This window comes from Martes martes (genome assembly GCF_963455335.1).
Source record: "Martes martes genome assembly, chromosome: 9".
Classification (NCBI taxonomy): Eukaryota; Metazoa; Chordata; class Mammalia; order Carnivora; family Mustelidae; genus Martes; species Martes martes.
This window is the reverse complement of record NC_137896.1, coordinates 12,139-39,643: the sequence shown is the minus strand read 5'-3', so window position 1 is coordinate 39,643 and position 27,505 is coordinate 12,139. Positions and strand designations below refer to the sequence as shown.

General features: G+C 47.5%; 1 protein-coding gene across 3 annotated transcripts; it reads left to right on the top strand.

The window, feature by feature from the left end:
* Positions 1–1,174: 1,174 nt before the first annotated feature.
* On the top strand, positions 1,175–23,607 carry PCMTD2 (protein-L-isoaspartate (D-aspartate) O-methyltransferase domain containing 2). 3 transcript variants are annotated; one of them, XM_080813421.1, is made up of 7 exons: positions 1,185–1,305; positions 6,107–6,438; positions 9,852–9,954; positions 10,940–11,111; positions 17,711–17,834; positions 20,696–21,071; positions 22,583–23,607. In XM_080813421.1, exons 2-7 carry the CDS (start codon positions 6,132–6,134, stop codon positions 22,638–22,640), a joined length of 1,140 nt encoding a protein of 379 aa, XP_080669547.1. In that variant the 5' UTR covers positions 1,185–1,305; positions 6,107–6,131; the 3' UTR covers positions 22,641–23,607. The 3 variants fall into 3 exon arrangements, with proteins under 3 accessions (XP_080669549.1, XP_080669547.1, XP_080669548.1); XM_080813422.1 differs by lacking the exon at positions 1,185–1,305 and adding an exon at positions 2,789–2,874; XM_080813423.1 differs by lacking the exon at positions 22,583–23,607 and having other exon boundaries at positions 1,175–1,305; positions 20,696–21,709.
* The last annotated feature ends 3,898 nt before the right edge of the window (positions 23,608–27,505 follow it).

The following is a 27,505-nucleotide window of genomic DNA, read 5'->3' as shown; positions in this document are numbered from 1 at the left end:
ATGCAGAACGACCTTGATTGATGTCCAGCCAAGGTTTCTCAGACTGTCCTCCCCTGGAGGGCAGCCTGTGCAGCGCCGTGTGCCTGGTCAACATCTCAAGCCTGATGCTGTCAGCACGACTCCCCTGCCCGCAGATCAGGTCTAATGTCAGCCCTTGGGGTCTCGGCCACCTATGTGGTGTCCCACAGGCCACGGAAGCTTCGCCCGGCCCGCTTCACTAGGGCAAGCTGAGCAGACACGTCCTGACCCTGCACTCTCTCACACACCCCAACTCCTCCAGGTCTGCAGGACCTTCCTCCCGCCGCCCAGCACATCACCCGCCCCCCAGCAGTGCACTCCTCCTAGAGGCCGGCTTCTCCTCCTCCCTCCCCTGGACTTGGGAAGTTCTCATCTGCATGACGTTCCATTTCATATTATTTCTATTCATATTACTCAAAAACAGTTCTCTTTGCCTTGTAGGACCCAGAGAATTGTACCAGCCTGCCCCTTGCCCAGACGCTACCATCCTCTGGGAACAGAAACCTTGAGAACCCACGGCCTGGGTCTTTGTGTCACTGCAGATGCCTCCGGCGGTCTGTTGCGGGGACTGCGGTGCAGACCGTACGGGGATGTGCGGGGCCACAGTTCACTTTGCGGGGCAGATCTTGGATGGGGTCTACTCCAGCTGTTTCTCCGCTGAGGCCCAGGATGGGGGAAGGGTCTGCCCAGAGGCCGGCGTAGGCGGCGGCGGCCCCTGAAGCCGGTGGGGTGGGGGCTGCGGTGGCCTCCTCTCGGGCGTGTGCGCGGCGGGCGGCTCCCGCTCCCTTCCCCTCTCGCGGGCCCGCCGCCCTGGGACCCTCTCTTGGCACAGTCGGATCCTTCTTGTCCCACCACCTTGGCTCGAACGTCCCTTCCGCGTCACCCAAGCCGGAGAGCCACTGCCGAGAGTTACTGTCCATCACACAGTTTTTTCATTTCTTTCTCACCCGCTGGCCCTTGCTCTGCCGGGGCGTGGAAGTCATGACCCCGACCTGCAGCTGTTCTCGCACCGCTCCCGCTCCAGTACGGCGGGAGCGCGCAGGGCCTCCCCCGCGCCCCGCGGACCGTCCGCGCCGGGGCCCACCGGCCGCGCCGTCGCCCCTTTAAGGACCAGGCTCGGGCGCACGCGCAGTCGGGCCGTTGCGCGCACAGGCGCAGTGGGGCGGCGGATGTTTACGGCGGCGGCGGTCGGGCGGCGCGGCCGGGCTGCCGACGGTCGAGGGGCGCCGGAGGAGCTGCAGGTCGCGGCCTAGGCAGCCCGATCTCGCGGGCCGGCCGAGCCCCGAGGTAGAGCCGCCCCCGCCGCCGCCCTCGGCCCGGCCCGTGGCGGGCGGCGGCGTCGCCCCGCCCCCCCGACCCCTCCCTCTTCTCCGTCCCCCCCCCCCCCCGGTCCCGAGCGCCGGGACCCCCCTCCGTTCCGGCGCCTCCTCTCCCGGCCTCTCCCCGCCCCCCCCCGCCCCGGTCCCGGGCGTCTAACTCCCCTCCCCCCCACCGGCGTTCCCCAGCCCCCTCCCCCGCGTCTGCCCTTCCCGTGCCCGGGTTCCCCCTCCCGCGTCCCCCCGCGTCCCCCCACCCTCCCAGGGCGCGTGTCCTCTGGAGCGTGGCCCCTTCCCCTGCCGCGCTCCGGGGGTGTGGGGGGGGCGTCCGGGTTTGCTCTCCGGCCCCCCGGACCCCCGCGGCCTCTCCCGGCGCCCGTCGCTGGCGCCCCGGACGTGCTCGAGAGGCGCGCGGCCCGTGCGGGGCTTGCGAGCGGGGGACGTTTGCGGGCAGTAGCGCGGCGAGTGCGGGCGGGTCCGCGTTCGGACCGAGCGGTCCCCGACCTTTCCCGAAGGCGGCGGTCTGCGAGCGCGCGCGGGCGCGGTCGGCGGAAGCTGCCCCTGTCGGTCTTGGGTTGCGAGTTCGGGGCCCGTCTTGGGGGTCGGGAGGACGGAGCGTTCCGTCTCCAGGGCAGAACCGGAGGGACGGTTGTTGCCCTTCCGACTGAGGATTGGCCCAGAACCCCGGGACTCCAGGCCCCTGGGCGAGGTGGGTGGTTGGGGAAGGAGAGCTGGCTGGGCTTGGTGCCGGCGCTTCGGTTTTTCCCGCGTGGACGTGGGCTCCAGCGTTGCCCCTCGGAAAAGTGACCCAAATCTCTGCCCGTCGCCTTTGTTCATCACTGGCCTGTCCCGGTTTCTTCTTTCTTTTCGGCAGGGCAGCGCACGGCTGCGTTTTGGGTGTCGAGTAGACAGTCAGGAATTGGTGAAGACAGGTTCCTGCGGACGGCTCAGCGCCTGGGGCTGTGCTCGGTGAAGTAGAGCTACCGAGGTGGAAGGAGAGCGGGCCCCTGAGGGGCCGGGGTCCGTGCCCAGGCCTCCTGGCCCCCACCTCAGCGTGTACCTAACCTGGGCCATTCCTGGGGGAGACAGGCTGTCGAGGTTCTAAGAACGGTTCAGTATTTGGAATTCTCGTTGTTAGAAAGTCTTTCTGGGTCTAGTAGACAAAATCTCCGTCTAACGTGTCCCCCGGACCCAGCTCCTGGCAGCTCCGGGAACGGTGCGTACAAGGCAGCCTTTCAGGTGTTTGAAAACAATCCCTCTCTATGAGTTCTAGTTTTCACGGCGAGTCTCTGTTTCTTTTAATTCTTCGGCCAGCAGGAGGTGTGGCTTTGGTTCTGTTTTCTGCTGGTCTCCTCCGTGAGTAGCCAGTGTGGCCAGTGTGGTCGCACCGGCCCCTGCAGTTACTGTCATCCAAGACAGCTTTCAGCGAGAACCCGCAGGAAACGGAAAGAAGAGTAGCGGGTTATTACCTGCAGAACCTGGAAAGTTGACAGCACACCCGGGGTCCCACAGTGAGGTGGGGGCCGTGAAGAGAGTTAGGGTTAGTTTCTGCTTGCATCGGGGTTGAGGGTGGAGCCTAGGGCTTCTCAGGCTTCCTTTTTACTGGGGAATATAAGACAAAAGAGGGAATGGGAAGCATGGGAAGAGAAAAGACAAGTGGCCCAGAAGGTCTTAGAGAAATCAACTAAGAGCTGATCTTAGACAGAGGCCTGGCTCTTCATGGAGTGGCAGAGGAAAAGTGTTTATTCCTCAGCAATCGAAACCTAAGTCGGGCCCTTGCATTACAAAAAAGGCAAACTTTTCAGGGCTTACGGGACAGGGTCCTTCCCCCACAGTTCATTTTCCACATGAAATTACCTTGTCCATATGTCCCTGAAGAAGTGATACGCGGGTTGGGCCATGGCCCTCCGTGTGTAGTCTGACAAACCCGGTGTAGACTGGAGCCTCAAACCCCCACTGTCGTGGCTTCAGGCTGGTTGACCCAGCTTTAGCCTCCTTGGCTGTCAGTCCTGGGACCTTCCCATGGCTGCTGCTGCTCACCTGTCTTCCTCACTGCCCTTTGGCAGTTGGTTTCGGAAGGAGCAGTGTGAGAGTAAGGTTGTCCTGCCGTCCAGTTACCCCCGAGGAGTGAATTATATTGAGGATTGCAAAATATAATCAAGTACAGCATGCAGAAACTATTTCTCATTACTTCCAACAGTTGGATTTGACTAGATGGTAGAGCCATTATTTGGTTGGGCAAGGGTATCTTTGAATCTGTTGTTGATGTTTGGGGGTGGTCAGGAGTAAGCGGTGATTGTACGCAGTGTGAGGGAGAGGAAGATGAGCAGGCAAAGTTAGTACTCTCAGACCCTGCCGATGGTCACACGCTTCCTGCCGGCGGCAACAGAGAGGGTTACCACATTGTCACAGAGTCTGTCATTTGGGGCAAAGATTACCAACATGTTACATGTTAAAGAATTTTTTCTTTGAGAATTTGAGAATGTAGGCCTTCGGCTAGACGGTCGTGGGTTTGAATTCTAGTCTCTTCATGCACTGGTCTGTAATCAGGAGTAAAATGACTGCTCGGTCCCAACTTGCCTCAGTATGTTGTGAAGCTAACGGGATTCTTGGGACTGGTGGGTGGTGCCTGTAAGATTGTAGCTCTTTTTACTAAAATGCTAGCTTTTGCATATGAGTAAACTTTCAAAGTGAGGTGAAGTTGGAAGTAAGTGATAGATTACATGGTAGCAAATAAAGTGTACCCAATATATAGTTAGTGTTTGCTTTGTGAAGGTAGAACGATGGCACTGATGGTAGGATGGTAGGACGTTACGTGGAGAGTTAGATCCACCATGGAAGATGCGTGGTTTCCAGGCCTTTTCCCACATAGACATTTGGGCAGCAAGCGCAACTTCACTTTTTTTTTTTTTTAAGATTTTATTTATTTATTTGACAGACAGAGATCACAAGTAGGCAGAGAGGCAGGCAGAGAGAGAGGAGGAAGCAGGCTCCCTGCAGAGCAGAGAGGCTGATGCGGGGCTGGATCCCAGGACCCTGGGACCATGACCTGAGCCGAAGGCAGAGGCTTTAACCCACTGAGCCACCCAGGCGCCCCCGCAACTTCACTTTTAGGCAGTGACCTAAATTTTAAGATGACTGTCCTAGACTAGGGATGTAGACTGTAGGCTCAGAAGTAAGTAGCTTATCGAAGATTAAACTCGACCTCATTAGCAGTTTGTCCAATTGGCTAAGTTAACTGGCCATGGACCATAACCTACTAAGGGCTCCAGAACATCTTGAAATGGGGTGAAAATCTAGTCATTGAGCCATCCTGGTGATTTGGAAAGTATAATGTTCAGGTCTAAAATCTTGATGGTGAAGATGAACTGTTCCAACCGTGAAATGTTAGAGCATTTATACTAAGCCCTAGGTTTCACATATTTTGTGTACTTGTTGTGAGAAGCTGAAGATTTATCATGAGTTCGTTTATTTTTATTCCTGGGAAAACCTTTCCCACCACAATTGCCAGTAGTGTGCATGGGGTATGTGTATGGAATCTCTTCCCCCAGTGTTTATGCTTCTTGTTCTGCTGTTAGAAATCCAGAGGATTGTGAGGGGGAAAGCAAGGATAAACTTTGTAATAATAAATTATTGTATGTTGTTATGGAAGTGGATTAGAAAATGTGTCAGTCTTTGTGAAGTCTGGTGTTTTCTGTTTTCCCCAACAGTTTACATCAGATGTTTTGTAAAATGTTACCATTTTATGTGAAGTAAAAGAATTCTTTCAGAAGGAGTTACATGGGGTACCTATAAAATTGGGAGAAGATATTTTTATGGTTAGGGTCCCTGTGAGTTAGGTGGAGGCACATTGTATGTTAGCAGGTGGCTAAGAAGGGATCACACTTGCTTTTTCTTCTTGAAGGCAGTTGGGAAGAAAGTAAGCAATGTACCTTTTGTTAAAGAGGTAGAAGGGTTGCATTACATACACTTCCCAAGGGGGTGTAGGAGTTCTTGGAGCAGCTGTAGCCTGAAAACAGATTTTGTGTTTGTTACAATAAAATATCACCATTCATCCTGTAGTATTTTTGCCTGAAATTTGTACCTCCGAATATCCAAATGAACAGATTGAGTGGATTCCTTGACTTGATGTGTATGTGGGGGTGTAGAGTTGTCAGGTAAAATTTAGGACACCAGTTAAATTTGAATTTCAAATAAACAGTGAATAACTTTATAGTATTTGTTGTTTACCTTTATTTCCCTTTTTTGCTTTTAAAGATTTATTTATCAAAGGTGATCTGTAGCACTTAAAGTATTCAAAGAGAAGTTGGTAGTAGTGTGATTTTTGTATACATATCTATATTCTTTTTATGCTTATATCCATTGACTTTGCCATATGTGAATATATCCCTTTTAAGGCGGTTCTATATTCAAGATAATTTTAACCCTAAATACCTGACTTTGTAGATTGACGACTTGTAGTAAAATATTGAGTTCCTTCTTAAATGCTGTTTTCAGCTGTCAGATATGCGTTAGGTACCTCAAGTTCATTTGAATTCATTTGAAATTGTAAATTACAAGCTTCTGGATGGTTATAATGGGATTTCATCTTTGGCTTTTTTTTCTTTCTGAATTTGGAGGGGGTGGGGTGGGGTAGGCAGTTGCTGATCAAATCTATTCCATCTGTGATATTTTCAGAATTCAGAATTTGAAACTTGCATGTTATTAGGACCCTAACTGGTGTGCTCTAACCTTTCATGTAAATAGCTCTTCAAAAACATTTGTATTTGCAGCGTTGCCTAAAGTGTGATCTTGAAGATGGGAGGTGCGGTGAGCGCTGGCGAAGACAATGACGAGCTGATAGACAATTTGAAAGAGGCACAGTACATCCGGACTGAGCTGGTCGAGCAGGCTTTCCGGGCTATCGATCGCGCAGATTATTATCTTGAAGAATTTAAAGAAAACGCTTATAAAGACTTGGCATGGAAGCACGGCAACATCCACCTCTCGGCTCCGTGCATCTATTCGGAAGTGATGGAGGCCCTGGACCTGCAGCCGGGGCTCTCCTTCTTGAACCTGGGCAGTGGCACCGGCTACCTCAGCTCCATGGTGGGGCTCATTCTCGGTGAGTCTGGACAGAGTGCAGCAGAGCGCCATCTGTCTCCTGGTGCCGGGGAAGCGAGTCCGCCGGCCGTGTCTCCTTTGTAGGGCCCTTGTCTGATTGCCTTCTGAGCAGTCGTCCGCTTTGGTTTATACGCAGTCATTGGGTGGGCTGGTGAAAGGAGGGCCTGAGTTTTCTGGAGGGACCCCTCCGGTTCCCTGCCCCCTCCCACCTGTGCCTCCACTGTCTGTTCAGTGCACCCTCCCTCTGCACAGCAGAGGACCGTGAGAATTGTGTAAATCAGGACCTTACAGTGATTTCTTGTTTACGATACAATCACCCAGCCTGCTTTGTCACTGTGTAAACTGAGACTAAGTTTAAAGTTCCCTGGAAGTTAAAGTTCTTCCAAGAAGTTTTGGTTTGTTTTGTTTTAATGCTCAAAAATTAATACCTGTAAGTTGTTGTTTGTCAGTAAATTCCAGGGATGGGAAGGATTTCACAGGTTTTGCCTCTTTCCCCAAGTAAGTTGTGAGACTGCACATGGCGATGGGCATTTTTGTTCTTGAAACGACAGTGTCCGATAATTGAGGGTTTAGGTGTCTGTTTTTACTCTGAGATAGAACGGTTTTGCCAGAGGAGTAATGGGGGCTGACCTGCCCTTTGAAAGACTTCTCTGCGGAGCAAGCGGGGCTGGGGCTGCTGCTGCACTGGCGAGGGAGCGCAGCGTCTGCACCACAGCGCGCTACAGAATGTCTCAGCAGGTACAGTTGACTTTGTGGGTATGGAATGAAATTTTGGGTTCTTTATATGTTCATAGACTTTGGAATTTGATGAAGTTTGAGACTGACCCTTTGACTTTAGGCCACAGTTGCTATCCTCAAATTTTTAAGTTTGTTTTTGTTTTGTTTGTTTTTTTTTTTAAAGCTAAATGCTTTTTGAACTTAATTTGTCTTAGATTAAGACTGCTTTGTGAAGAGCCCAGGTGATGTATCATTCTGGAATTAGTGAAAGGTAATTCAGTTCAGCTGAGAAACTGGGGGAGCTAAGGGTGAGATGGTATTTGGTGGAGAGCGGGATGGGGTATCAAACTGACTAGGTTAGAGATGCTCTGGAAAGGAACTGAGATGCTCGGTTCTTGTAGTAAGCCTGACGCGGCCTGTTGCACTTGACGTGCCCCAGAAATTCTCAACAGCTTCTCTTCTGTGAGCCCCCTGTTTGCTGGGAATGTGATCAGATGTTGGGTGGGGAGAGCGCTAAAGGAAGGGAAGCTTCTTGGGGGTTGCAGTGGGTACCTCGTGCTGCCGTGATGCATTTGAAGGAGGTGACTGGAGCGTTTGCTTTCCCGGGTAGACACCTTGCATTGGCACGGCTGATGCCTCTGTCCGGACCCCGCGGGTTCCGGTCTGCTCAGCCTTCAGTGTTGCACACCACTCCAGGGCCGAAGACCATGGTGGCCTCCCAGTGCCTGCAGCCGTGAGGTCTGGAGTCTTTTATCCGACTCTTCTCTAGATCCAGCTGCCTTCCTGCCTGGCCCTGAAGTTTATCCCTTTGCTGCTGCACTTGTGTGCAGGGGACCTGAAGGTGCTGTGTGATGAAGGAGTGGGAAGCCCTCCTGCAGGGGTGGGAGGGCTTTTGGGCTGGCTTCAGTGTCGTGCCCTTGATGTCTCAGTCCTGACTCCTCCCGTGCCCTCCGTCCCCTCAGTCAGCTTGTTATTGGGCTGAGTCGGGGGCTCTGTGTTACTGCTCTATTTGGTGTTAAGCTCCTTGGGGTTAGGAGCTAATGTCCTATATCTGTTATGAGAATTAAGTCCTTAATAGGTTTTGATAAAGGATGAGGGGCTAACGAAACTATGATGAGTGGGAAAGTAAAGGTTTTCTTGGTTTCTGGCGCGTGCTCCTAGCCAGAGGGCAGTGGGGTTGGAAGTCAGTGATTTGGCAGAGGGGCTTGAAATTGGACAGTGTGAATTTGATGTTGTAATTATTGAAAATGCTTCTCAGGTAGGGTGTGTTTCAATGAGAATCTTTTAGCAGCAGCTCTGCATTTGACAGATGTTGGGAGGAGAGAGACCCAGGTGAGCTGTCCAGGTGGAGGAGAAGGAAGCCTTGGCTTGGGGTGGGTGTTGTGCTGTCAGGGGACCAGGAAAGCCCAAGTGGCCAAATGTCAAGATACAGGTGCACAGATGGTTGCTGCTTTTTCAGTATTTCTTTTGGGCCGTAGGGTTAAGTGCTGCACTGTGACTTCAGTATGTCCGTCCAGTAACTAAAGTTCTGCATGCCCTGTTGATTTTCCCATGGAGATATTAAAAATGGCTGTGTAAATTAACCTACAGTAAATGAACAAGTGTGAGGTGTGGAGCTTGGTGAATTTTTGTGTACGTATTCAACTTCATGCAGGTACTACCCAGAACAAGGTATGGAGTAGAACCAGTGCCCCAGATGCTCTCAAGCTGTCCCTCCCCCTCCAGAGAGGAGAGGACCCTTTTGTCCTCTGTCATCATAAATAAGTGTTGCCTGTTTCTGACCTTCGTATAAGTGAATTCCCAAAACAAAGAGACTCACCCAAGCTGTCTGTGTCAGTAGATCTCATCTAGAGGCAGTTTTATACAGAGGGAATAATACCTTTATTGTTAAGTGGGCTTATAACCTTTCTCACAGCTTTATTTCCAATTACTGATAAGTTTCCTTTGATATAAAAAATGTTTCATTGTGGCTTGGTTATAGTTTATTTATTTAAAAAAGATTTCATTTATTTATTTGAGAGAGTGAGAGTGTGTACGTACACGAGTGGGGGAAGGTGCAGGGGGAGTGGGAGAGAGAAAATCTGCAGCAGACTCCCTGCTGAGCACAGAGCCTGATGTGGGGCTCAACCCCATGACCCCGAGATCATAACCTGAGCTGAAATCAAGAGTTGGACATTCAACTGACTGAGACACTCAGGTACCCCTGTTACAGTTTTATTTTAATGATGATCAAAAGCTATTTGTGTCCATGTCTGAGTAGTTGGGGCAACCTTTAGTGGAACACAGTCCTGAGCCCAGTGTCATTTGGAAATAACGTTTCTCTTCTTTAATTCATTAGTAAGATCTTGGATTCTTGGCTGCAGATCTTGACTTTTTTACATCTTCAAATAATTCTTCAAAGGTTTGAGAGCAGAGCAACCCAGGCTTTGGAAAGCTGTGGCGTCGGTAATGTCAAAGAAACAAGTATTTACAGTTATTAATATTTACAGTGTGGTGAGCATAGTCCACCCTGCATATTTAAAGATTTAGCTTGGGTGACTTAGGCCTGATAATGTGGTAAGACCTCTAAACCTTGCGAATTTCTTCATGTTGAATTTCTACATGCTGAATCTGGTGCGCTGCAGTGGATAAAACAGAAATACAGAGTAAGAGTTCTTGCCCTGGTTCTAAAAGTTTTTTTATTCTGGAACATTTTAGGTCCTTTTGGTGTGAACCACGGGGTTGAACTCCATTCGGATGTAATAGAATATGCAAAGCAGAAGCTGGACTTCTTCATTAGAACCAGCGACAGCTTTGACAAGTAAGACCAAATACTACCCTTGGGTTGCTGTGTGAATTGTAATTTAAACTTGATTAGATGGGAGATAAGAGTTCATTAGTGTTCATATAACATGATTCAGTTTTGGCAGGAGAATTGGGTGTATGCAAAGCTGTTCTAATTATTTTCTTAAATATTTTGTGCTTTTGAGGGCTTTAGGTTTTTTTACTTATGACACCAGGGAAAGGTAATTTTTCACCAGTGTAATAGGAGAGGGAAATAGAATATTCATTTTGCCCAATTTTCACATTTCCAACACAGATAATAATTTTTCACCTAATTCTTAAACAGAATTTTGCATTTGTATTTGAACAGTGTATATAACTACCTCTTGCCATTTTTAAATAAGGCATTCAAGTTTTTATTTTAGGATTTAACATTTTTAGAAACACCAAATGTAGTTTTCTTTCATTTTATTGGTTTTTATGTTTTATTTTTTTAAAGATTCATTTATCTGAGAGAGAGAGAGAGCGCGCGTGCACACGCGCGTGCACGCATACTTATGCACATAAGTGCGGGGAGGGGGAGGGGATCTCACATGGAACCCCGCTGAGTGTGGAACCCAAAACGAATGGGATCTTGACTTGAGCTGAAACCAAGAGTCAGACACTTAACCAACTGAACCACCCGGGTGCCCCTCATTTTGCTTGTTTTTCGTAGATCTTAAATAAGGTAGTGATTTAAAAAAACAGAGCAAAGACAGTGACGATTGGAGGTTAGATGATAGAAGTCTGTGTTATGTTTGTGGCATTCACTTTCATAATATTTTGTTTGGGATTTCTAGGGTTCTGTTTATTAACGATACAATTATTTTGGGGGTCTGACTTGCAGCTTGTAACTCTGTCAGTGGTATTATGTCATTCTAGAGTTGTTCAAGGAAACCGTAACCTGTGGGTAGTATAGATTTACTGTAGAGACTTGCTACAATGTGATATATTCAGTTACGGAAAACATTTTTTGCTTTTAGATTTGACTTCTGTGAACCTTCCTTTGTTACTGGCAATTGCCTGGAGATTTCTCCAGATTGTTCTCAGTACGATCGTGTGTACTGTGGGGCTGGTGTGCAGAAAGAGCATGAAGAGTACATGAAGAGTCTTCTCAAAGTAGGGGGCATCCTTGTCATGCCACTGGAGGAGAAGGTCAGATCCCTCTCATAACTGACACGCTTAACTGTTGGCCAAGGTCTGTTCCAAGAAGTTTCCATGTGTTTTTCCTTGTATGCCTCCTGACAACTCCCTCCGCTTCACAAATGAGGGCACGGGCAGGGACAGGTCATAAAGACAGCCTAGCTTGGGCCAGGGCCTGACTCAGGTAGGCACCCTGGAGCCTGCACTGTGAGCCTCACCTCCCTTGTCTGTCCTCCCCTCTCCCTTCCCACCGCCCCCCAACCCCGCCCACAGCTGTTCCAGTATGCTTATTCTAGAGTTAGAATTGTGTGTAAACATCCCTAGAGTCATTCTGTTCTAATTGTTAAGTCCTGTGACAGCGAGTATTATACAGGAATCTCTCCCTTCGGAGGAATCTTGTCTCCGTCTGCTGTTTGGTCGTGTGTCTGTCTGTCGTAGCTGTTGCGCTTCTTTGAGAAAAACAAGTTGTCGTAAACAAGCAGATTAATCAAAACTGAATTGGTCATCAGGGAGAATGTCTCAGTTACAAAGAACTAAGGAAAAATGGAAATGATAAAAATTAGGAGATTGTGCATTTTTTGTGGGGTTTTCTGCAGTTTAAAAATGTTAGCATTTAATTTATTTTGTTTAAAAAGGAATCATTCATTGCTGAACATCCAGAACATATGAAAATGAAGAAAACTTGCTCACAACTCTCACCTTAAGCACTGTTAGTGTATGATACTTGTAGTTAGTACCCTTTTCTAAGGAAGTCATTGCACGTGCCGTTTAGAAGTTGTGATGTTTTCCTTAATTGATGAGATAATTTTAAGCCATTTAATATTCTGTGTCATCATCTTGTGTGCTTGTATTGTAACCTGTGGGATTGTTGACTTAGTGTGTCCTCTGGCTCCTGGAATTGTCCACGGGGCCGTGTGTATGACATTCTGTTATTTACTATTGTATACAGACTACAGTGACCATTGCTAAGTAAAACAAAACTTTTATCCATAAATATTTCAAAGTGTATTTATAAAAGATAAGGGCTGTTTTTAAAGATATCACAAAACCGTTACCAGCCTAAAAAATCACCAGTAATTTCTTAGTATTTTAAAATTGCCAGCTAGTGTTCAGATTTTTCTGATTATCTCAAAATTTGTTTGAATAGTTTATTTGACTGGATCTCCATTTAAGATCTTCTCAAAAGTTTTATTTATTTATTTGAGAGAATGAGAGAGAGAGAGAGAGAAAGAGAGAGTGAGAGTGGAGAGGTCAGAGGGAGAGTAGACTCCCCGCCGAGCAGGGAGCCCGATGCAGGACTCGATTCCGGGACATGATCCTGGGACTCCAGGGTCATGACCTGAGCCGAAGGCAGTTGCTCCACCAACTGAACCACCCAGGCGCCCCTCCATTTAAGATTTTTATCTTCTATTTGGTTGATCTTTCTCTCTCTCTCTCTTTTTTTTTTGGAAGATTTTATTTTTGAGTAATCTTTGCACCCAGCGTGGGGCTTAAACTCATGACCCAAGAGCAAGAGTTGCGCGCTCCACTCACCGATTGAGCCAGCCTGGCGGCCCTGGCTGATACATCTCCTAAGTGTTTTTTATCTAGAGCTCCTCTTTTTTTCTTTTCTTGCCCCCTAGCCTTTTTCTTTGTAATATACTTGTTGAAGAAAAGAAATCAAGTGATTTGTCTTACAGAGTTGCCTGTAGTCTACATTTGGAGACGGCCTGTCTCGGGGTGATGTGGAACATGTTCTTTCTGCTCCTCGTTTCATTATGAGTCGTTAGTCGGGTCCAAAGACTTGCTTGGTTTCCAGTTGAGGGTGCGAGAGCCCTTACCGGCGTTACAGGGCACGCCCGTGGGCAGGCGCGTCACGCCTGCTGTCTCGTTCTCCGACGTGGGCAGTGCGGCTATGGTCTGGACCCATTATCTCAGTAGGGGCTGCGGGACGGTGCATGCTGATCCCATCATGTCTCTTCAGCTGGTACCTTTAACCCTTGTCTTCTCTTTAATTTGATTCCAGTGTCGTTAGCGTGCGGTGTTCCACTAGCGGCAGATGTGCGGTGCATCACCCGGTGCTCACCCGTACACTCTTTGTCCCCGTCCCCTGTGTCCCCCGTCCTCTCTGGTGACCCTGATTGTTCCTTAGGAGTGTTTTTTGGTTTGTCTCTTTTTTTCCCCTTTGGTCAGCTACTGTGTTTCCTAAATCCCACATATGAATGAAGTTATGTGGTATTGGTCTTTCTCTGGCTTATTTTGCTTAGCACAGTGTGCTCTGGCTCCAGTCGTGTCATGCGAAATGGCCAGATTTCATTCTTCTTTATGCCAAGTAATAGTCCACAGTGTGTGTATATGCCGTATCTTTGTCCGTTCGCCTGTCCGCGGACACCTGGGCTGCTTCCGTACCTTGGCTGTTGCAGATCATGCTGCGGTAAACATCAGGGTGCGGCGTCCCTTTGAATTAGGGTTTTCATATTCTTTGGGGAAGTACTTAGTAGTGCAGTGCTGGGTTGTAGGGCAGCTCTGTTTTGAACTTTCTGAGGAGCCGCCATACTGTTCTCCAGAGCGGCTGCACCAGTCTGCATCCCACCAGTGGACAGGAGGGTTCTCTTTTCTTGTGTCCTCACCAGCGCTTGTTTCCTGTGTTGATTCTCACCATTCTGACAGGGGTGAGGTGGTGTCTCACTGTGGTATGTTTTTTTTTTTTTTTTAAAGATTTATTTATTTATTTTAGAAAGAGAGAGAGCATGAGTGGGAGGGACAGAGGAGAGGAAGAGAGAATCTCACGCGGACTCTGTGCTGGGTGTGGAGCCTGATGCGGGGCTCGATCTCACAACCCCGAGACCATGACCTGAGCAGAGACCAGGAGTTGGGTGCCCAACCGGCTGAGCCACCCAGGCACCCCTCATCCTCCTTGTGATCTGCTTTCCCTGGTGATGAGTGATGTGGAGCGTCTTCTCGTGTCTGTGGGCCATTTGTATGTCTTCTTCGGAGAAATATCTGTTCGTGTCTTCTGCCCACTTTTAAGTTGGATTATTTGGGTTTTGGGTGTTGAGTTGTGTAAGATCTTTATGTAATTTAGCTACTAACCTTCTGTGGGATGTGTCATTGCAAATATCTTCTCCCATTCGGTAGGTTGTCTTTGAGTTTGCTGGTTGTTTCCTTTGCTGTGCAGAAGCTTTCTGTTTGGATGTAATCCCAGCAGTTTACTTTTGCTTTTGTCTCCCTTGCCTGAAGGGACCTATCTAGAAACATGTCACTACGACCAATGTCGGAGACATTACTGCCTATGCACTCCTCTAGGATTTTTATGCATTTCGGTGTCATATTCAGGTCCTTAGTCTGTTTTGTGTCTTTGTGTCATTTTCAGTTTCTTTCATCATCATGTTTTATAAATTTCAGAGTAGAGATGTTTCACCTCTTTTTAAAGTTTATTTCTAGATATTTCATTATTTTTGGAGCAATTATAAATGGGATTCTTTTCTTAATTTCTCTTTCTGCTGCATCATTAGTGTATAGAAATGCAGTGGATTTCCGCACATTGATTTTGTATCTTGTGGCTTTATAGTACCTGGAATACTTACATGAAGAGAAACACCCCTACCAGTTACTTGGTTACCCCAGGTACACGTTACAAGGAGAAGCTGGATAAATTCTGATTCTTAAGCTTTGTCTGTCTATCAGTTTCCTCAGTAATCTGGTTCTCTAGCATTTGTTGAAAGTGGTGGCTAGTAAGATTTTATTTGGTTTCTAACGGCGGCGTGAATTCATGGATATAGATGTACTTAAAATTTTAATCATCGTAAGATTCTTATTGAAACTTAAAATGTCCCGTCTTGGCCAATAGGCACTTCTCCAGGTTGGCTCTTGGGCTCTGATACACCCTCAGTAGTCTTTGATGGTTTTGTTACTTTCTGGTAAGAAAAGATACTCCACACTCATTTTGTGTATTTTTTTACCACAAAGTTGGAATGAACTATTTCTGAGGATCTCTGTTAATTTTAAGTTCATTGGGAATTGGTGTTTAGAGAACACAGGTGGGGCCTTTGTCGGGATCTTTGATACTGGGTTGGTTTTCTTCTGGAGCCAAGAAGTCCCCTTCCCCCCCATACGTACTTATGTTTCTGTGGTTTGGCTTTTGGACACCAGAACACACCATGGGTTTATACTGGTGCTTCCTGCTCAAAGTCAGGACCAGAGGGTTTTCCTGACTTCTGCGTGGGTGCTGTGTACCATGCTGGAACCCTGCTCCCTGACTGCTGAGTTTGCCCTTCTCCTGCGGATGTACAAACAAATGTGTTTGAAAGTCCCTGGAGATAATGCTTCCGTGTGTGGTTGTACTGCTAACCCGACTTAGAGCTCATTTGTTTGTTTTTAGGGATTGCATTTTAGGGTTTATAACCTTGTAAAATACTTACGGGGTTTCAAGATCTAAATAATGAATACTCACAGAATTTTTTTTCCACGTATGTTCTCTCCCCTTTACCTGTAGGTAACCACTCTGTTCTTAGTTTATCTGTGTACTCAAAAAATACACAAGTAAACGTACTTTTTCCATGACTTTACTTCGCTGAAGATAGGCACATTTTTTCCATTCCATATATTATCCAGACATAAGAAATAGGAGTGGATAGTTTTAGGTTTTATATGTTGCTTATTGTTCATTTTATGGATTTGGTATTTGGTGTAAGTGGAAATTCTTTTCTGTCCCTATGTTGTTTATTTTAAAATATTCTTTGCTGGTGTATGCTGGTGTATGAAAATGTGTTTTTCTGACGGGCACTTGGGTTCTTTCCACCCTTTTGCCGTTTGCAAGCACTGCTGCTGTGCGGAGGGTGTGCAGACGCATCTGTGGATAGTCTCTGGCTTAATCTTCGTCTAAACCCGTGACCTCTTCCAGGTGTAGTCTCAAAAGCAGAGGCGTTTGATCCGAGACTCCGTATTTTAACTTTGGCCAACTGCCTTTCAGGAGAGGAGCCTCCCATGCCCTTGCTGACTCCCACCTGCTTACTGCTGTCGTCACTGTGGATAGCAGGGTGACGTGTCCCCGTTTTTGCTCTTCTTTCTCAGAATATTGTTTTGAATATTTATTTTTTATTTATAAAGATTTTATTTATTTTATCAGACAGAGATCACAAGTAGGCAGAGCAGCAGGCAGAGAGAGAGGGGGAAGCAGGCTCCCCGCTGAGCAGAGAGCCCGATGCGGGGCTTGATCCCAGGACCCTGAGATCATGACCTGAGCCGAAGGCAGAGGCTTTAACCCACTGAGCCGCCCAGGCGCCCCAAAATACATCTTTATTTAAATTGCTATTATTTTTTTAAAAGATTTAAGAGAGAGAGAGTGCTTGGTGGGGGTAATGGGGGGCGTGGGAGGAGGGACTGAGAGGGAGCAGACTCCCTGCTGAGCACACCCGACCCAGGCTCTCGATCCCACAACTTGAGCTGAAATCAAGAGTTGGCTGCTTAACCGGCTGAGCCCCCCAGGCTCCCCTTTATTTAAAATTACTTTAGTAATCTTTGTTGTATCAGAAAAATACATCAGTCCTTTTATTGGGATTGTGTTATCTATATATTCACTTGAGGATTGTAGCAGATTTTCAGTATCCATCTCCTTGTCTGGACCATGGCATATGGATTTATAGTTTTCCTGAATGGTTCACCCATTATTTATCAATTGTATTTAGATATTTGATGTTCATTATAACTAGAACTTCTCCTTTAAAAAATGTTTTTAAAAAGAAGTTTTTGCTTGTACGCAAGAGTGTGATTGACTTATTGATGTTTACCTAGTACATGGCTACTTAATGCTTTCACTTCCAAGATTCATGATATAGAATCTTAGTTTTTAAGAGGATTTGCTGGCTTGGATATTTTTAGAGAAGAGAGTATATAATCTTAGCATGTCAGAGCTGAGCAGAAAATAGCACTGTGACCTGACTAGGCCTTTCAGAAATGGGCACCATCACACAGAACACACAGGAGGGCTGTGTTGTCTAATTAGGCTCTTCTGCAGGTCTTTGTGTCGTGGCGGTGACTTCACTCAGAATCTCAGTGCTGGAGCGAGGAGAAGCTTGGACAGAGGTGGCCGTGAGCCTGCAGCACTTGCTGCTCTTTGGTGTGTGGTCACGGTCACACAAGAAGGTCACGGTCGCAAGTTCTTCATGGTTTCTGTCCTCCGGAAAAAAACAGCCTGGGGTCCCGTCTAGACTGAAGCATCTTTGCAGGTGGTCGTGAATGTCTTTAATGACTCAGACTTGAGAATGTCCGTGCCTCCTGCCTGCCCCTTACTAAGCGTCACCCTCGGCCCTGGCTCTTGTGGGGGCCCAGGGAAGTGGTCTCGTCTGATGGACTCTTCTTGGTATTCTTTGACTTCTTTCTCTAACACACGTATTTCTTGTAAACAGGAATTAGGTCTAGAGGCTTGGAACATACTCAGGCAAAACACCCTTGCGACATTAGTACTTCCTGGGTACTTCATGTCACATCATGTTAGGGGCCTCTATGCTCAGGTTATTTCATTATCAGTATCTCTCTGTTTTTTGTTTTTTTAGTTTTTATGGAGGAATGATTAAATATAAACCCGACAGTAGCCACATCTTATGAATATTCTCGTTTTCTCTTTGGGGCAGTTGACTAAGATAACGCGAACTGGCCCTTCTGCTTGGGAGACCAAAAAGATTCTGGCAGTTTCTTTTGCTCCTCTGGTCCAGCCCTGTCATTCGGAGTCTGGGAAATCAAGACTTGTCCAGTTACGTAAGTACAAAAACCCTTACTTATCTTTTAGATCTTTAAAAAAATCTCATTAGAATTTGAAGAGAAAGACAAATTGTAAGGAGTCTTTTAATATTTAGGAGCATTTTTCTACCCACTGAAACCTTAAAATGTTACAAATGGTTTTTAGACATTGAAAAAAGTAATAATCTGTTTTCAGCCCATTTTAGGTGGTTTTTGCCTTCTTTTAAATCTCCAGGAATTCTTGCTGGCCACGCCATTGAAGGCGGGAGGCTCTCTTGAGAAGGAGTTCGTTCTGCTCTGTGGCGAAGTCTCACAGAGACAGCGTGTTGCCAGCACCGCTGGGCCAGGGGCTCTTGCAGAGTCACAGGACCCCTCCCTCCTCGGGGCTGCCTCGTGGGCACATGCTTCGGGTGGTCTGCTGCCTGGCGGTGGGAGGCTTGCCATGGAGATTCCTTTGGCTAGCCCTCTGTCTTCAGCTCCTTCGGGATGTGGAATCAAAGAGCTGACATCAGGGCCAGCATTATCCATTTACTGTTTTATAATTTAAACAGAAATTTACACGGCAATGAGAATCCTAGTGATTTTATTTAAAATAAAACCATTCAGCATGGATTCTACATTCTGATCATTTAGAAAATTTGGAAAATGCACAAAAAAAGGGAAAAAAATAACCGTAATCTCAAATCCAAAGATGATACGTGTTAGCAAATTCCTTCCAGAAATTTTTTTTTCTTAAATTTGTGAGGAATCATTTATGAGATAGTCATGCACTGCCTTGGTCTCTGCTAAGTGGAGGTCACCTGCCATAGACATGGTCCTTGAAATGTGGTAATGAGCAGCAGTACAATACAGAACGGGGCTGAGAGGGGCCAGGGAGGGTTTGACAGAGGATGGGACATCTTGGGCGAAAGTGAATTCTCTGAGGAGAGGAGAAAGGGAGAAAAAGCATGAGCAGAGGCCGATGGGGACTTTCTACATGCGTGCCCCTCGGCACGGTCCGAGTGGGAGAAACGAGTCCACTGCCCGAGTTAGGCTTGTCCTGGAGGCCGTGGGAGCCACCATGTGTGTGAACTAAATGATGCGGTGCTTCTGTCTTCTCGACCAGCCTGGTGGCCCGGCAAAGGCTGAGTTTGTCACGTGCGTGCGCCCTGGGAATCTCCCCAGGAGAAGCTGGCGTTACTCACGGGCGGCTAGGGCACGGCCTTCCGCAGCCCTGCCCGAGTGTCGGAAGGTGAGGCGTAGTCGATGCGTCTGTGAGGCTTCTCGGGGGTTTGGTTGAAGACAAGTCTCGTGGTGTGAGGGCTTGACTGGGTCTGGATAAGAACTGCGACAGCGTGGAGGGCACCCTGAGAGGTTGGTTTTGAGGCCAGAGCTTTGGAGCAAACGCTGGCTGATGAATAGCCTGGTGATGTTTTGGGCTCTGAAAGTGAACAGATATTTGCAACTTTGTCTTCCTGGGCCAGAGTTTTCTAAAGTAGCGAAGGTGTTTCCATGGAGACGGTGGCCTCTGCAGCCAAAGGGATTTGGGGGCAGGCACATAGGGTGTTTCTGAGGAAGGACGTGGGCCTTGAGGTGTCCGGCATCTCTTGTGGATGTGGGTCTGGGGGGTGCTCGGGACCCTGGTCAGGAACGGAGCAGAGCCCTGGGAGCCACTGCCTAGTCTTTGTTCCTTGAACCATAGCATGGATGTCAAACCAGGGATTGATAGGCACATAGAGTGGGGGAAATGGTAGAAATCAGCCCCTGAGGGAACACTGCTGGCCGTAGTAGGAGAAGGGGCCGGCAGGGGAGACTTGGGCTAAGTTGGGTCCCTTCAAGTGGGACCCTGGGGAGAGCCGGAGGAGTCCGTTCGGCGAACCGAAGGGAAAGGCAAGGAGAGGTGGGTGTATTGAGCAGAAAGTCATGATTACGGTGTTGCGTAGCGGGGCCCATGCTGGAGCCCGTCCTGGACAACAGGGAGGACACTGTTGAGCAGGAGAGGAGGCCTGGTGTGGACACAGGGAAGAAGGTGCTGAGAGCCTGGGGCTAGAGGCTTCCCTGGGGTCCCGTGGAACGGGCATTCACGGGATTCTGCGCAGGCCACTCTGATTTGGGTAATAAATATTACAGACAACCTAAGAACCTTCCCTATATTGTAGCTTGTCCCCCTTTGGGGAAGAATTTAGGTGCCCGAGCCCTGCGTCTTCCTCTCCTGCTCCCCTGCTGTGATCTTTTTCTCTGTCAAGTAAGTGAATAAAATCTTAAAAAAAAGGAGTTAGGTCCTGGAGGGAAAGAAGTGGTGGTGGCTTTCAGTGTAATGTATTTAAACGCACAACCCTTAATTCGTCCCCCTTTAAGAGAAAAGCTCTGCTGTTGCCATATGTGTGCTGCCTGCATTAACCTGAGCTGGACTTTGATTACCAGATTTTGTGTCTCCTCGGTGTGCACTGGAGTTTTTGTACTTACTTAGATTTGTTTTTCTCTATTAAAAAAGGAACAAATACTCCATTTGTAAAGTACTGAGAAAATGTAAAGATAGATAAAAGAATGCTGGAGCCCCACATTCACTGTGCTCCACTGGATGAGATAGAACCCAGGAATGAATACAGTAAACAGAGTCACGAACCCAGGGTTTTCTTCTGGCTCTGACTGATGACACAGACGACCTCGCTTCCTTTACTTACAGGAGTTCGGGTTAGTGTGTTTGAGAAGGACCCCATGCATGCGCGTTCGAGCTGTCACTGGCGTTTGCTGGGAATGCCCCCCACGCTCGTGCTGTAAACACACCCGCGAGGGACAGTGACCGTGGATGACCACGAGGGGACGGTTTTCCAGTTAGGGCTCTGTGCTGTCTGGGTCCCTCACAGACGAGGCTGACGCGTCTCCTCCTCTGCTCGCAGCGCCGCTGGCCGTGCGGAGCCTGCAGGACCTGGCTCGGATCGCCATCCGGGGCGCCATTAAAAAGGTCATCCGCCAGGAGACCGTGAGCAGCAGCGGAAACGGACTGAAGAGCACTCCCAGGGCGAAGCGAAGGAGAGTGCGCCGCCGTCGCATGGAGACGATCGTCTTTTTGGACAAAGAGGTATTTGCCAGTCGGATCTCCAGCCCCTCCGACGACAACAGCTGTGAGGACTTGGAGGAGGAGCAGCCGCGGGGGGAGGAGAGAGCCCCGCCGGAGGCAAAGCCGGCCCCGCCCGTGAACTTCCTGCGCGAGAAGGTGCTGAGCCTCCCTCTGCCAGATCCCCTGAAATACTACCTGCTCTATTACCGAGAGAAGTAAGTCCCTGGGGACCGATCGAGGTGGAGCCGAGGCCGTCCTCCACCCCCACCCCGGGCCCTCGCGGGGTCGCCAGGCACACGCCGTGGGGAAGGAGAGTGCGGTCCTCTCCACGTTTCTGTGTTCAGTTTGTTCCTGGGTTTCCTCTAGAATTCCATTCGTTGGTATCATTTCAGTAAACGTAGTCTTTTGACAAGCAAAGTGCATAGGGGAACGTTTTCTCAAAAGGGAGAGAATCTCCTGGACAAGGGTGTTTGCTTTCTGCCCTGGTGAAACTCCGACATCTGCACTCAGAGACCCACCCGGGATACACATGTCTGCATTAACCGGGAAGCAGGGAAGTTGAAATTAACCCGCGTTGCTCCTAAAATGCGTGAAAGAAAGCACAGGCTTGCAAGCGTGTGACCTCTTTCCCAGATGTGAGGCACCTGTGTCCGAGTTAGAACTTTATGGTACCAGCCTCTTGAGCACTGGCGCCGATCTCCACTAACCCTTTTAGTTTTCTGGAGGGGGACCATTATTGAAAAACTCTCCCTTATTTTAAATAAATGTGATTAAATCTTATGTGAGTTGTCGATTGTAATTTTAAAGGAGGGAAATTGTCATGGGGGAGGAAGAATAAAAGTATCAAACTGCTAGATGTCTGTCTGGAGTCCCAAAGTGATTCGGAATGTTTTCCTGACACCTTTTCTTACCTTCAGAAGAATGAGTGTCAGATAATCCCTTAGGGAATACTAAAGAATGAAGCAAGTGTTGTGTATAATGAGCTACATTACTTTTACCCCAAGGGTAGGGATGACCGTTGACCCAACCTTGAGTACGCTAGTGGGTGTCTAAGGCATGGACATGCTCAGTCCTCAAAGCAGGGGGAAGTGTTTAAGCTGCAGGAAGTACAGTGGGGACAGTGTTACCGACAGCCTCTGCTTTTTTTTTTTTTTTTTTTTTTTTAACATCAGTTGGCTATTTTTCTGTAATCATATAGGTTTTATCTTTTATAACTCTGGGGAAAAAGACGTGTTAGTTTTCTAATTTTTCTTGATAACAAATACGTGTATTTTAGTAGCTCCATTGCATTAAAGGAATGGTCTGAGCACCAGTGACTTGTGAAATCTACCTTCTCCAGGCCCTTTGGGTTGAGCACTTTCTGTCGTGACCAAGTTCTAAGTCTAGAAGCGAAGGCCATCCTGTCAGATGGTAGAATGTTTTCAAGTTATTGGTCATTCCAAAGCATCGGTTCTTTTCAAACTTATTCTTGTTCTGAAAGAAAAGAATGGTATAAAATGTTAGCAAGAAACCCGAACTCGGAGTGCTGATGTTGGCTGAGTTGTCTGGAGTTAATGACTAGTTTTATCCCTGAGCTTCTTGGGTGTTGGAAACCTCTTTGTGGTTTCACCAGCTGAACCGAGTTCTGGTAGTTGGTTTCTTTATTCAATTTCTTCTTCTTCTTCTTCTTCTTCTTCTTTTTTTAACTTTTCTTCTTTTTTAAGTAACTGTATCATTTTTTTCACAGGATACTGTGTGCATGCATAGCTGGGAAAACATGTCTTGCCCTAGATTTGAAAACGTAACCCTTTGTAAAGACAGTTACTTCATAGTCGTTTTTAACCTGGCATTTAACGGAAGGTCAAGCATCCTCGTCTCAGAGGCGTGTGGTTTACGTTCACTTGCGATCACTTCCTAGCGTGCACATCTCTGCTGACATCATTCTAGTTGATATGTAGCAGTCTCTGCAAGTGCGGACATTTGAAGCATAATGTCAAATACACGATATTTGTGAAATCTGTTACACTAGGTGGCTTGACTAAGGTTTTTAATTGTATGTGATTTTATTTTTTTTTAAGCCACATTTTCCTTTATGCTAGACTGTAAAAACTTCATAAGACATGTTTTTCCCTACATATGTCAAACCTTTCTTAACACTTGTGTTTGTATTTACATGTTGTCAGTTTGTGATGTTTAAACCAGAATTTGGTTAAAAGTATATGTAGATATAATATATGTGAGATAGTTTGGTGTTTATCTTACACACCTAGAGAAGAATTGTAAATGGGTTTTCCTGGGCTAAAGTGTTCCTCACCAGAGCCCATGACGACGCACTCCTACTGTCTGCTTCCCGACGGATGGATTGTGCGTTACCTGTAGCCTCTGTACTGTAACCCGCATTCTAGACAACTGTTGACTTGTATGTTTTGAGGAATGTGTTATTTCTGTATGTGATTTTCGTCTTGAAAGTAGGAAAGCCATAGACATGTGCACAGGAAATAGCAAATGTACTAATACTGAGTACGTAATGTAAACACCAACTGTGTGTGTAACGGTGCTTCCGCAAGTCTGGACCTTTCAGGGAATCAATGCCAGAAACTTCAAACAAAAATTTTAGTGAGCGGATATACATTGGGTGAACAGAGGATATCAATAAATATAGTTATGGCACTTGGGCCTTCTTGGCATGGCTTGTGTTTCCTGCGTGGGATTGAAATTCTTGAGTACATATTTTCCAAAAATCTTCAAAAATAAACTTTTTCTTTATTACAAGCACGTGTTTTCTCTCACCGTGTTATTACCTCATTCTGTACCATGCTAATACACTTCGGGAAGACATCGTTATTTTTTTAAAGATTTATGTATTAGAGAGAGCTCGGGCATGTGCCCAGGTCGGGGGAAAGGCAGACGGAGAGGGAGAGAGTCCCTCAGACTGTCTGCTGAGCACGGAGCCTGATGCGGGGCTCGATTCCACAACCACAAGATCACAACCCCAGCCAAAACCCAGAGTCAGGTGCTTAACTGACTGCGTCACCCAGTTGGCATTATTTTTAGCTAAACACACTTAGTTTGGCAAAATGGAAAAGTGGTAGCTCAGGCTCCAGGAAAGAATACGTGTCTGTAGTTAGTTTTTGGGCACAATTTTTCCATTTTGTGAAAATGCTAAAAGATAATTGGGTAACAGTAACATCTTTCATGGCAGCAAGGGATGAGAGTTAGGTTTCAGGTTGGGTTTGGGCAGTCAGGGACCAGGTGCCAGTGCCATGCTTTAGGATTGGGGCCTAGGCCCAGGGTCAGGGTGAGGGCCAGAGATCAGAAGTAAGGGCCCAGGATTGAGGGACAAAGTTAGGGATAGCGTTTGGGGGTCAGACCGGTTGCTGATTGTTTCAGCCCATCTGGACTGCAAGGGCAAAACTGCTGCATTTTGGGTGGCTTATGAGCAGAAATTCATTTCTCATAGTTGCTGAGTCTGGAAGTCTGAGCTGAGGGTGCTGACATGATCGGCCGAGGGCCGTCTTCATCGTGGCGTGCTCCTCATGAGTTCATAGGTAGGGAATAGCTTAGGGTCTTTATAGGGGAAGTAATCCCATTCATGAGGACTCCACCCTTATCACCTAATCACCTCCCAAAGGCACCCTGTTCCAGCATCATCATACCTGGCATTGGGATTCGAACATGTGAACTTGGGGGGAAAACAAACATTCAGACCATAGCCCTGGACCTTTTTTGTATTAACCCTTACTTTTTAATAAACCCCTGTGTTTTCCCAAAGTACCGGAATGATGGGCTCTATTTCAATTGGAACTTGCTAATTATGGCACTGAATCATCAGAACCCTGAATTTCAGGGACTCATTGGAGGTTCCCCGAGGGGCTGAACTGTGAGTGGGATGTGTTCTGTGCTGCCGCCTAGTGGGCAGCAGGGTGCCACCTACCCTGGCTCCCTGGCCTGAGGGCGAGCATGCGTGTCCTGGCCTCGGAGTCAGCCCCACACCTCGATGAGGACGTGAGTGGGCTTGAAGATACACCTGCAGCCTCCGGGCTGCAGCTTGGGGGCACTGAGGACAAAGCGAGGAGCTGGCTTCCGCTGATATCCCCAATGAACTTTAGCTTAGAACAGCCCTCCCGAGTGTCCTCCTGAAACCTGGTCAAAGCTGCCTTTCACTTAGTCTCGTCGAATGTTCCTGTGGTTCACCATAGCTCACTCGTCCCAGATTGCAATTCTGCTATTCCCAAATAAACTCATTTTACTGCTAACATAGCTGGTATTTTACCTTGACATTGAGAGTTTTTATGTGGAACTGTCTGTATGCATATTAAGCTGAAGAGTTTATACAGGTGTCTCTAACCCAAATACTGTAATCTCCCTTTGCTCACCGGTGACATAGCACTCTAGCAGTGATGGAGTGGGCTCCTATCATTTGTCACTTGCTCCATTCCATAGAACAGATGTAAGCGCTTCAGCATCGTTGGCTACCGCCATCACGGGAAGGGACTTTATAAAACAGGGTCCACTGTTCATGTGACTTCAGTCTATACGTTCCGTTTCCGGAGCTGCTTAGGTCAGCACCTTGTGCCCCACCAGCTACAGTGAGTTTCTCCATACATTTCTAATATGGTTAGATTATCAGTCATATTCTGTATTCTATCCTGTGACATTCCCACACCCTAAATAATTCAATTTGAATAATTATGATGTGCTCTTAGGCTATAAAGAACCTATGAGTTGTGACAAATGCATGGTGGTGGGTGTTCATCACCGAAGTGTCGCACGGAGAACCTCAAACCCTAACCAGGATCCATTTGTCATCTCTGTAGTTTTGCCTTTTCCAGAATGTCCTATAAATGGGGCCGTGCAGTGTGTAGTCTTTTCAGACTGGATTCTTTCACTTGGCAAAATGCGTGCAAGGTTCACCCACGTCTTGTAGGGGTCGATGGTTCATTCCTTTCTACTGCTGAACAGTAGTGCATGTATAGGTGACTAAAAATAACTTTTCCTTTATTCTTCTAGGTTCTTGGCTGAGACCACTTCTAGCAGTAAAAGATGAACAGGAGAAAACAGAAGTTTAATAACGTGCACACATCTTGTGTACATGGGAGATACTCAGGAAAACTGACTAGCTCCCTGAAATGGCCCAAGTAACCACTTTAAATACCATCTTCAGCTAAAGACAAAGGTTTTGGGTGGTGAGAAGGCCAGTCAAGGGAGGTTATCAGACCAAGGACAGCACATAAGAGTAAGGTTGCTGTGCAGGGTTAAGTTCAGGCCTTCTCCACTGATACGAGTTTCTTGAGATTGGGTCACCCTTCCATTTCTGGTGCAGAGAGGGGGTACCCTTACAGATGGAGATTTCCTTTATAACTAAATTCTGCTCACTATAGAAAGCTTTTCCTTGGTTTTTAGAGAGTCTCTTTTGCCATTTCTTTCTCTTTTTTCTTTTTTTTAAGACTTTTTATTTATTCATTTGAGAGAGAGAGAGACAGAGCACAAGCAGAGGGAGCAGCAGGCAGAGGGAGAAGGAGAAGCAGGCTCGCTGTTGAGCTGGGAGCCTGTCATGGGGCTTGATCCCAGGACCTGGAGATCAAGACCGGAGCCGAAGGCAGATGCCTAACCATCTGAGCCACCCAGGTGCCCCTCTTTTTTTTTTTTTTTTTTTTTTAAAGGTGATTTACTTATTTGTCGAGAGAGAGTGGAGAGTGCGAGAGCACAAGCACAGGGAGGGCAGGCAGAGAGAGAAGCAGGCTGCCCGCTGAGCAAGGAGCTCTATGTGTTGCGGGGCTTCATCCCAGAACCCCGGAATCATGACCTGAGCAGAAGGCAGCCGCTCTACTGACTGAGTCCCTCGGGTGCCCCTGTCTGCTGCTGCTTAAAATTAACCAGACCCACCTAACCCTTGTGCTAAGGAGACATACTGTGAGGGGGAGTGTTCTGCTTCGGTCTCATGGACTCACCACAGTTTGATTACAGACTCATCTGCTGAAGGACATCCTGATTTCTTTAACATTTTAGCCATTAGGAATAGAGCTGCTGTGCATAGCTGAATGTGAGTTTTTGTTTGGAAACAGTTTTCCAAAGCAGTTACCTAAATAGCTGAAGTGTGATGATGGTTAGATCCTAAGTGAGACTTGTTTAGCTTTGGGAAAAAAATGCCAAACTGCCTTTGCTAACCCTTAAAAATGGAATTGCCAGTTATTTTACCAGCAAGAATGGATTTATTTAGGAAGAGTTGAGAATTTCAATCCAGAACAAGCAAGCTTAGGTGAAACTATAGGCAAGTACACGGAGCAAAGCAGAGGACCGTGCTCTTTTATAGACGTTAGGAGGGGCTGTCCTAACCGGAAGTCCACTGGAGTCACCGGGGGCTCAGGTGTAGTAGTGGCTTCTCACGGGCTGAGCCGTTGCCTGGGAGGAGGGAACCCTTCTTCCTTCTGGGGTAACCACACGGCACAGACTGGGCGAGGTCTACCTCTTCCTGTTGGGCCTGCGATTGGGGTAGACTTGGTATGTGAGAACCTCCCCGATGGAACCCTCCCAGACTCCATTTTCGTGAGATTTCCCGCGACCGAGTCTCACTTCCCAAGTGCCTGCCCTGCGTTCCCCCAGCGAAGGAGAGCTACTGCCCTCCTGCACCCGCCAACGACTGGTGCTGTCTTTTTGTTTTCCTTGAGTT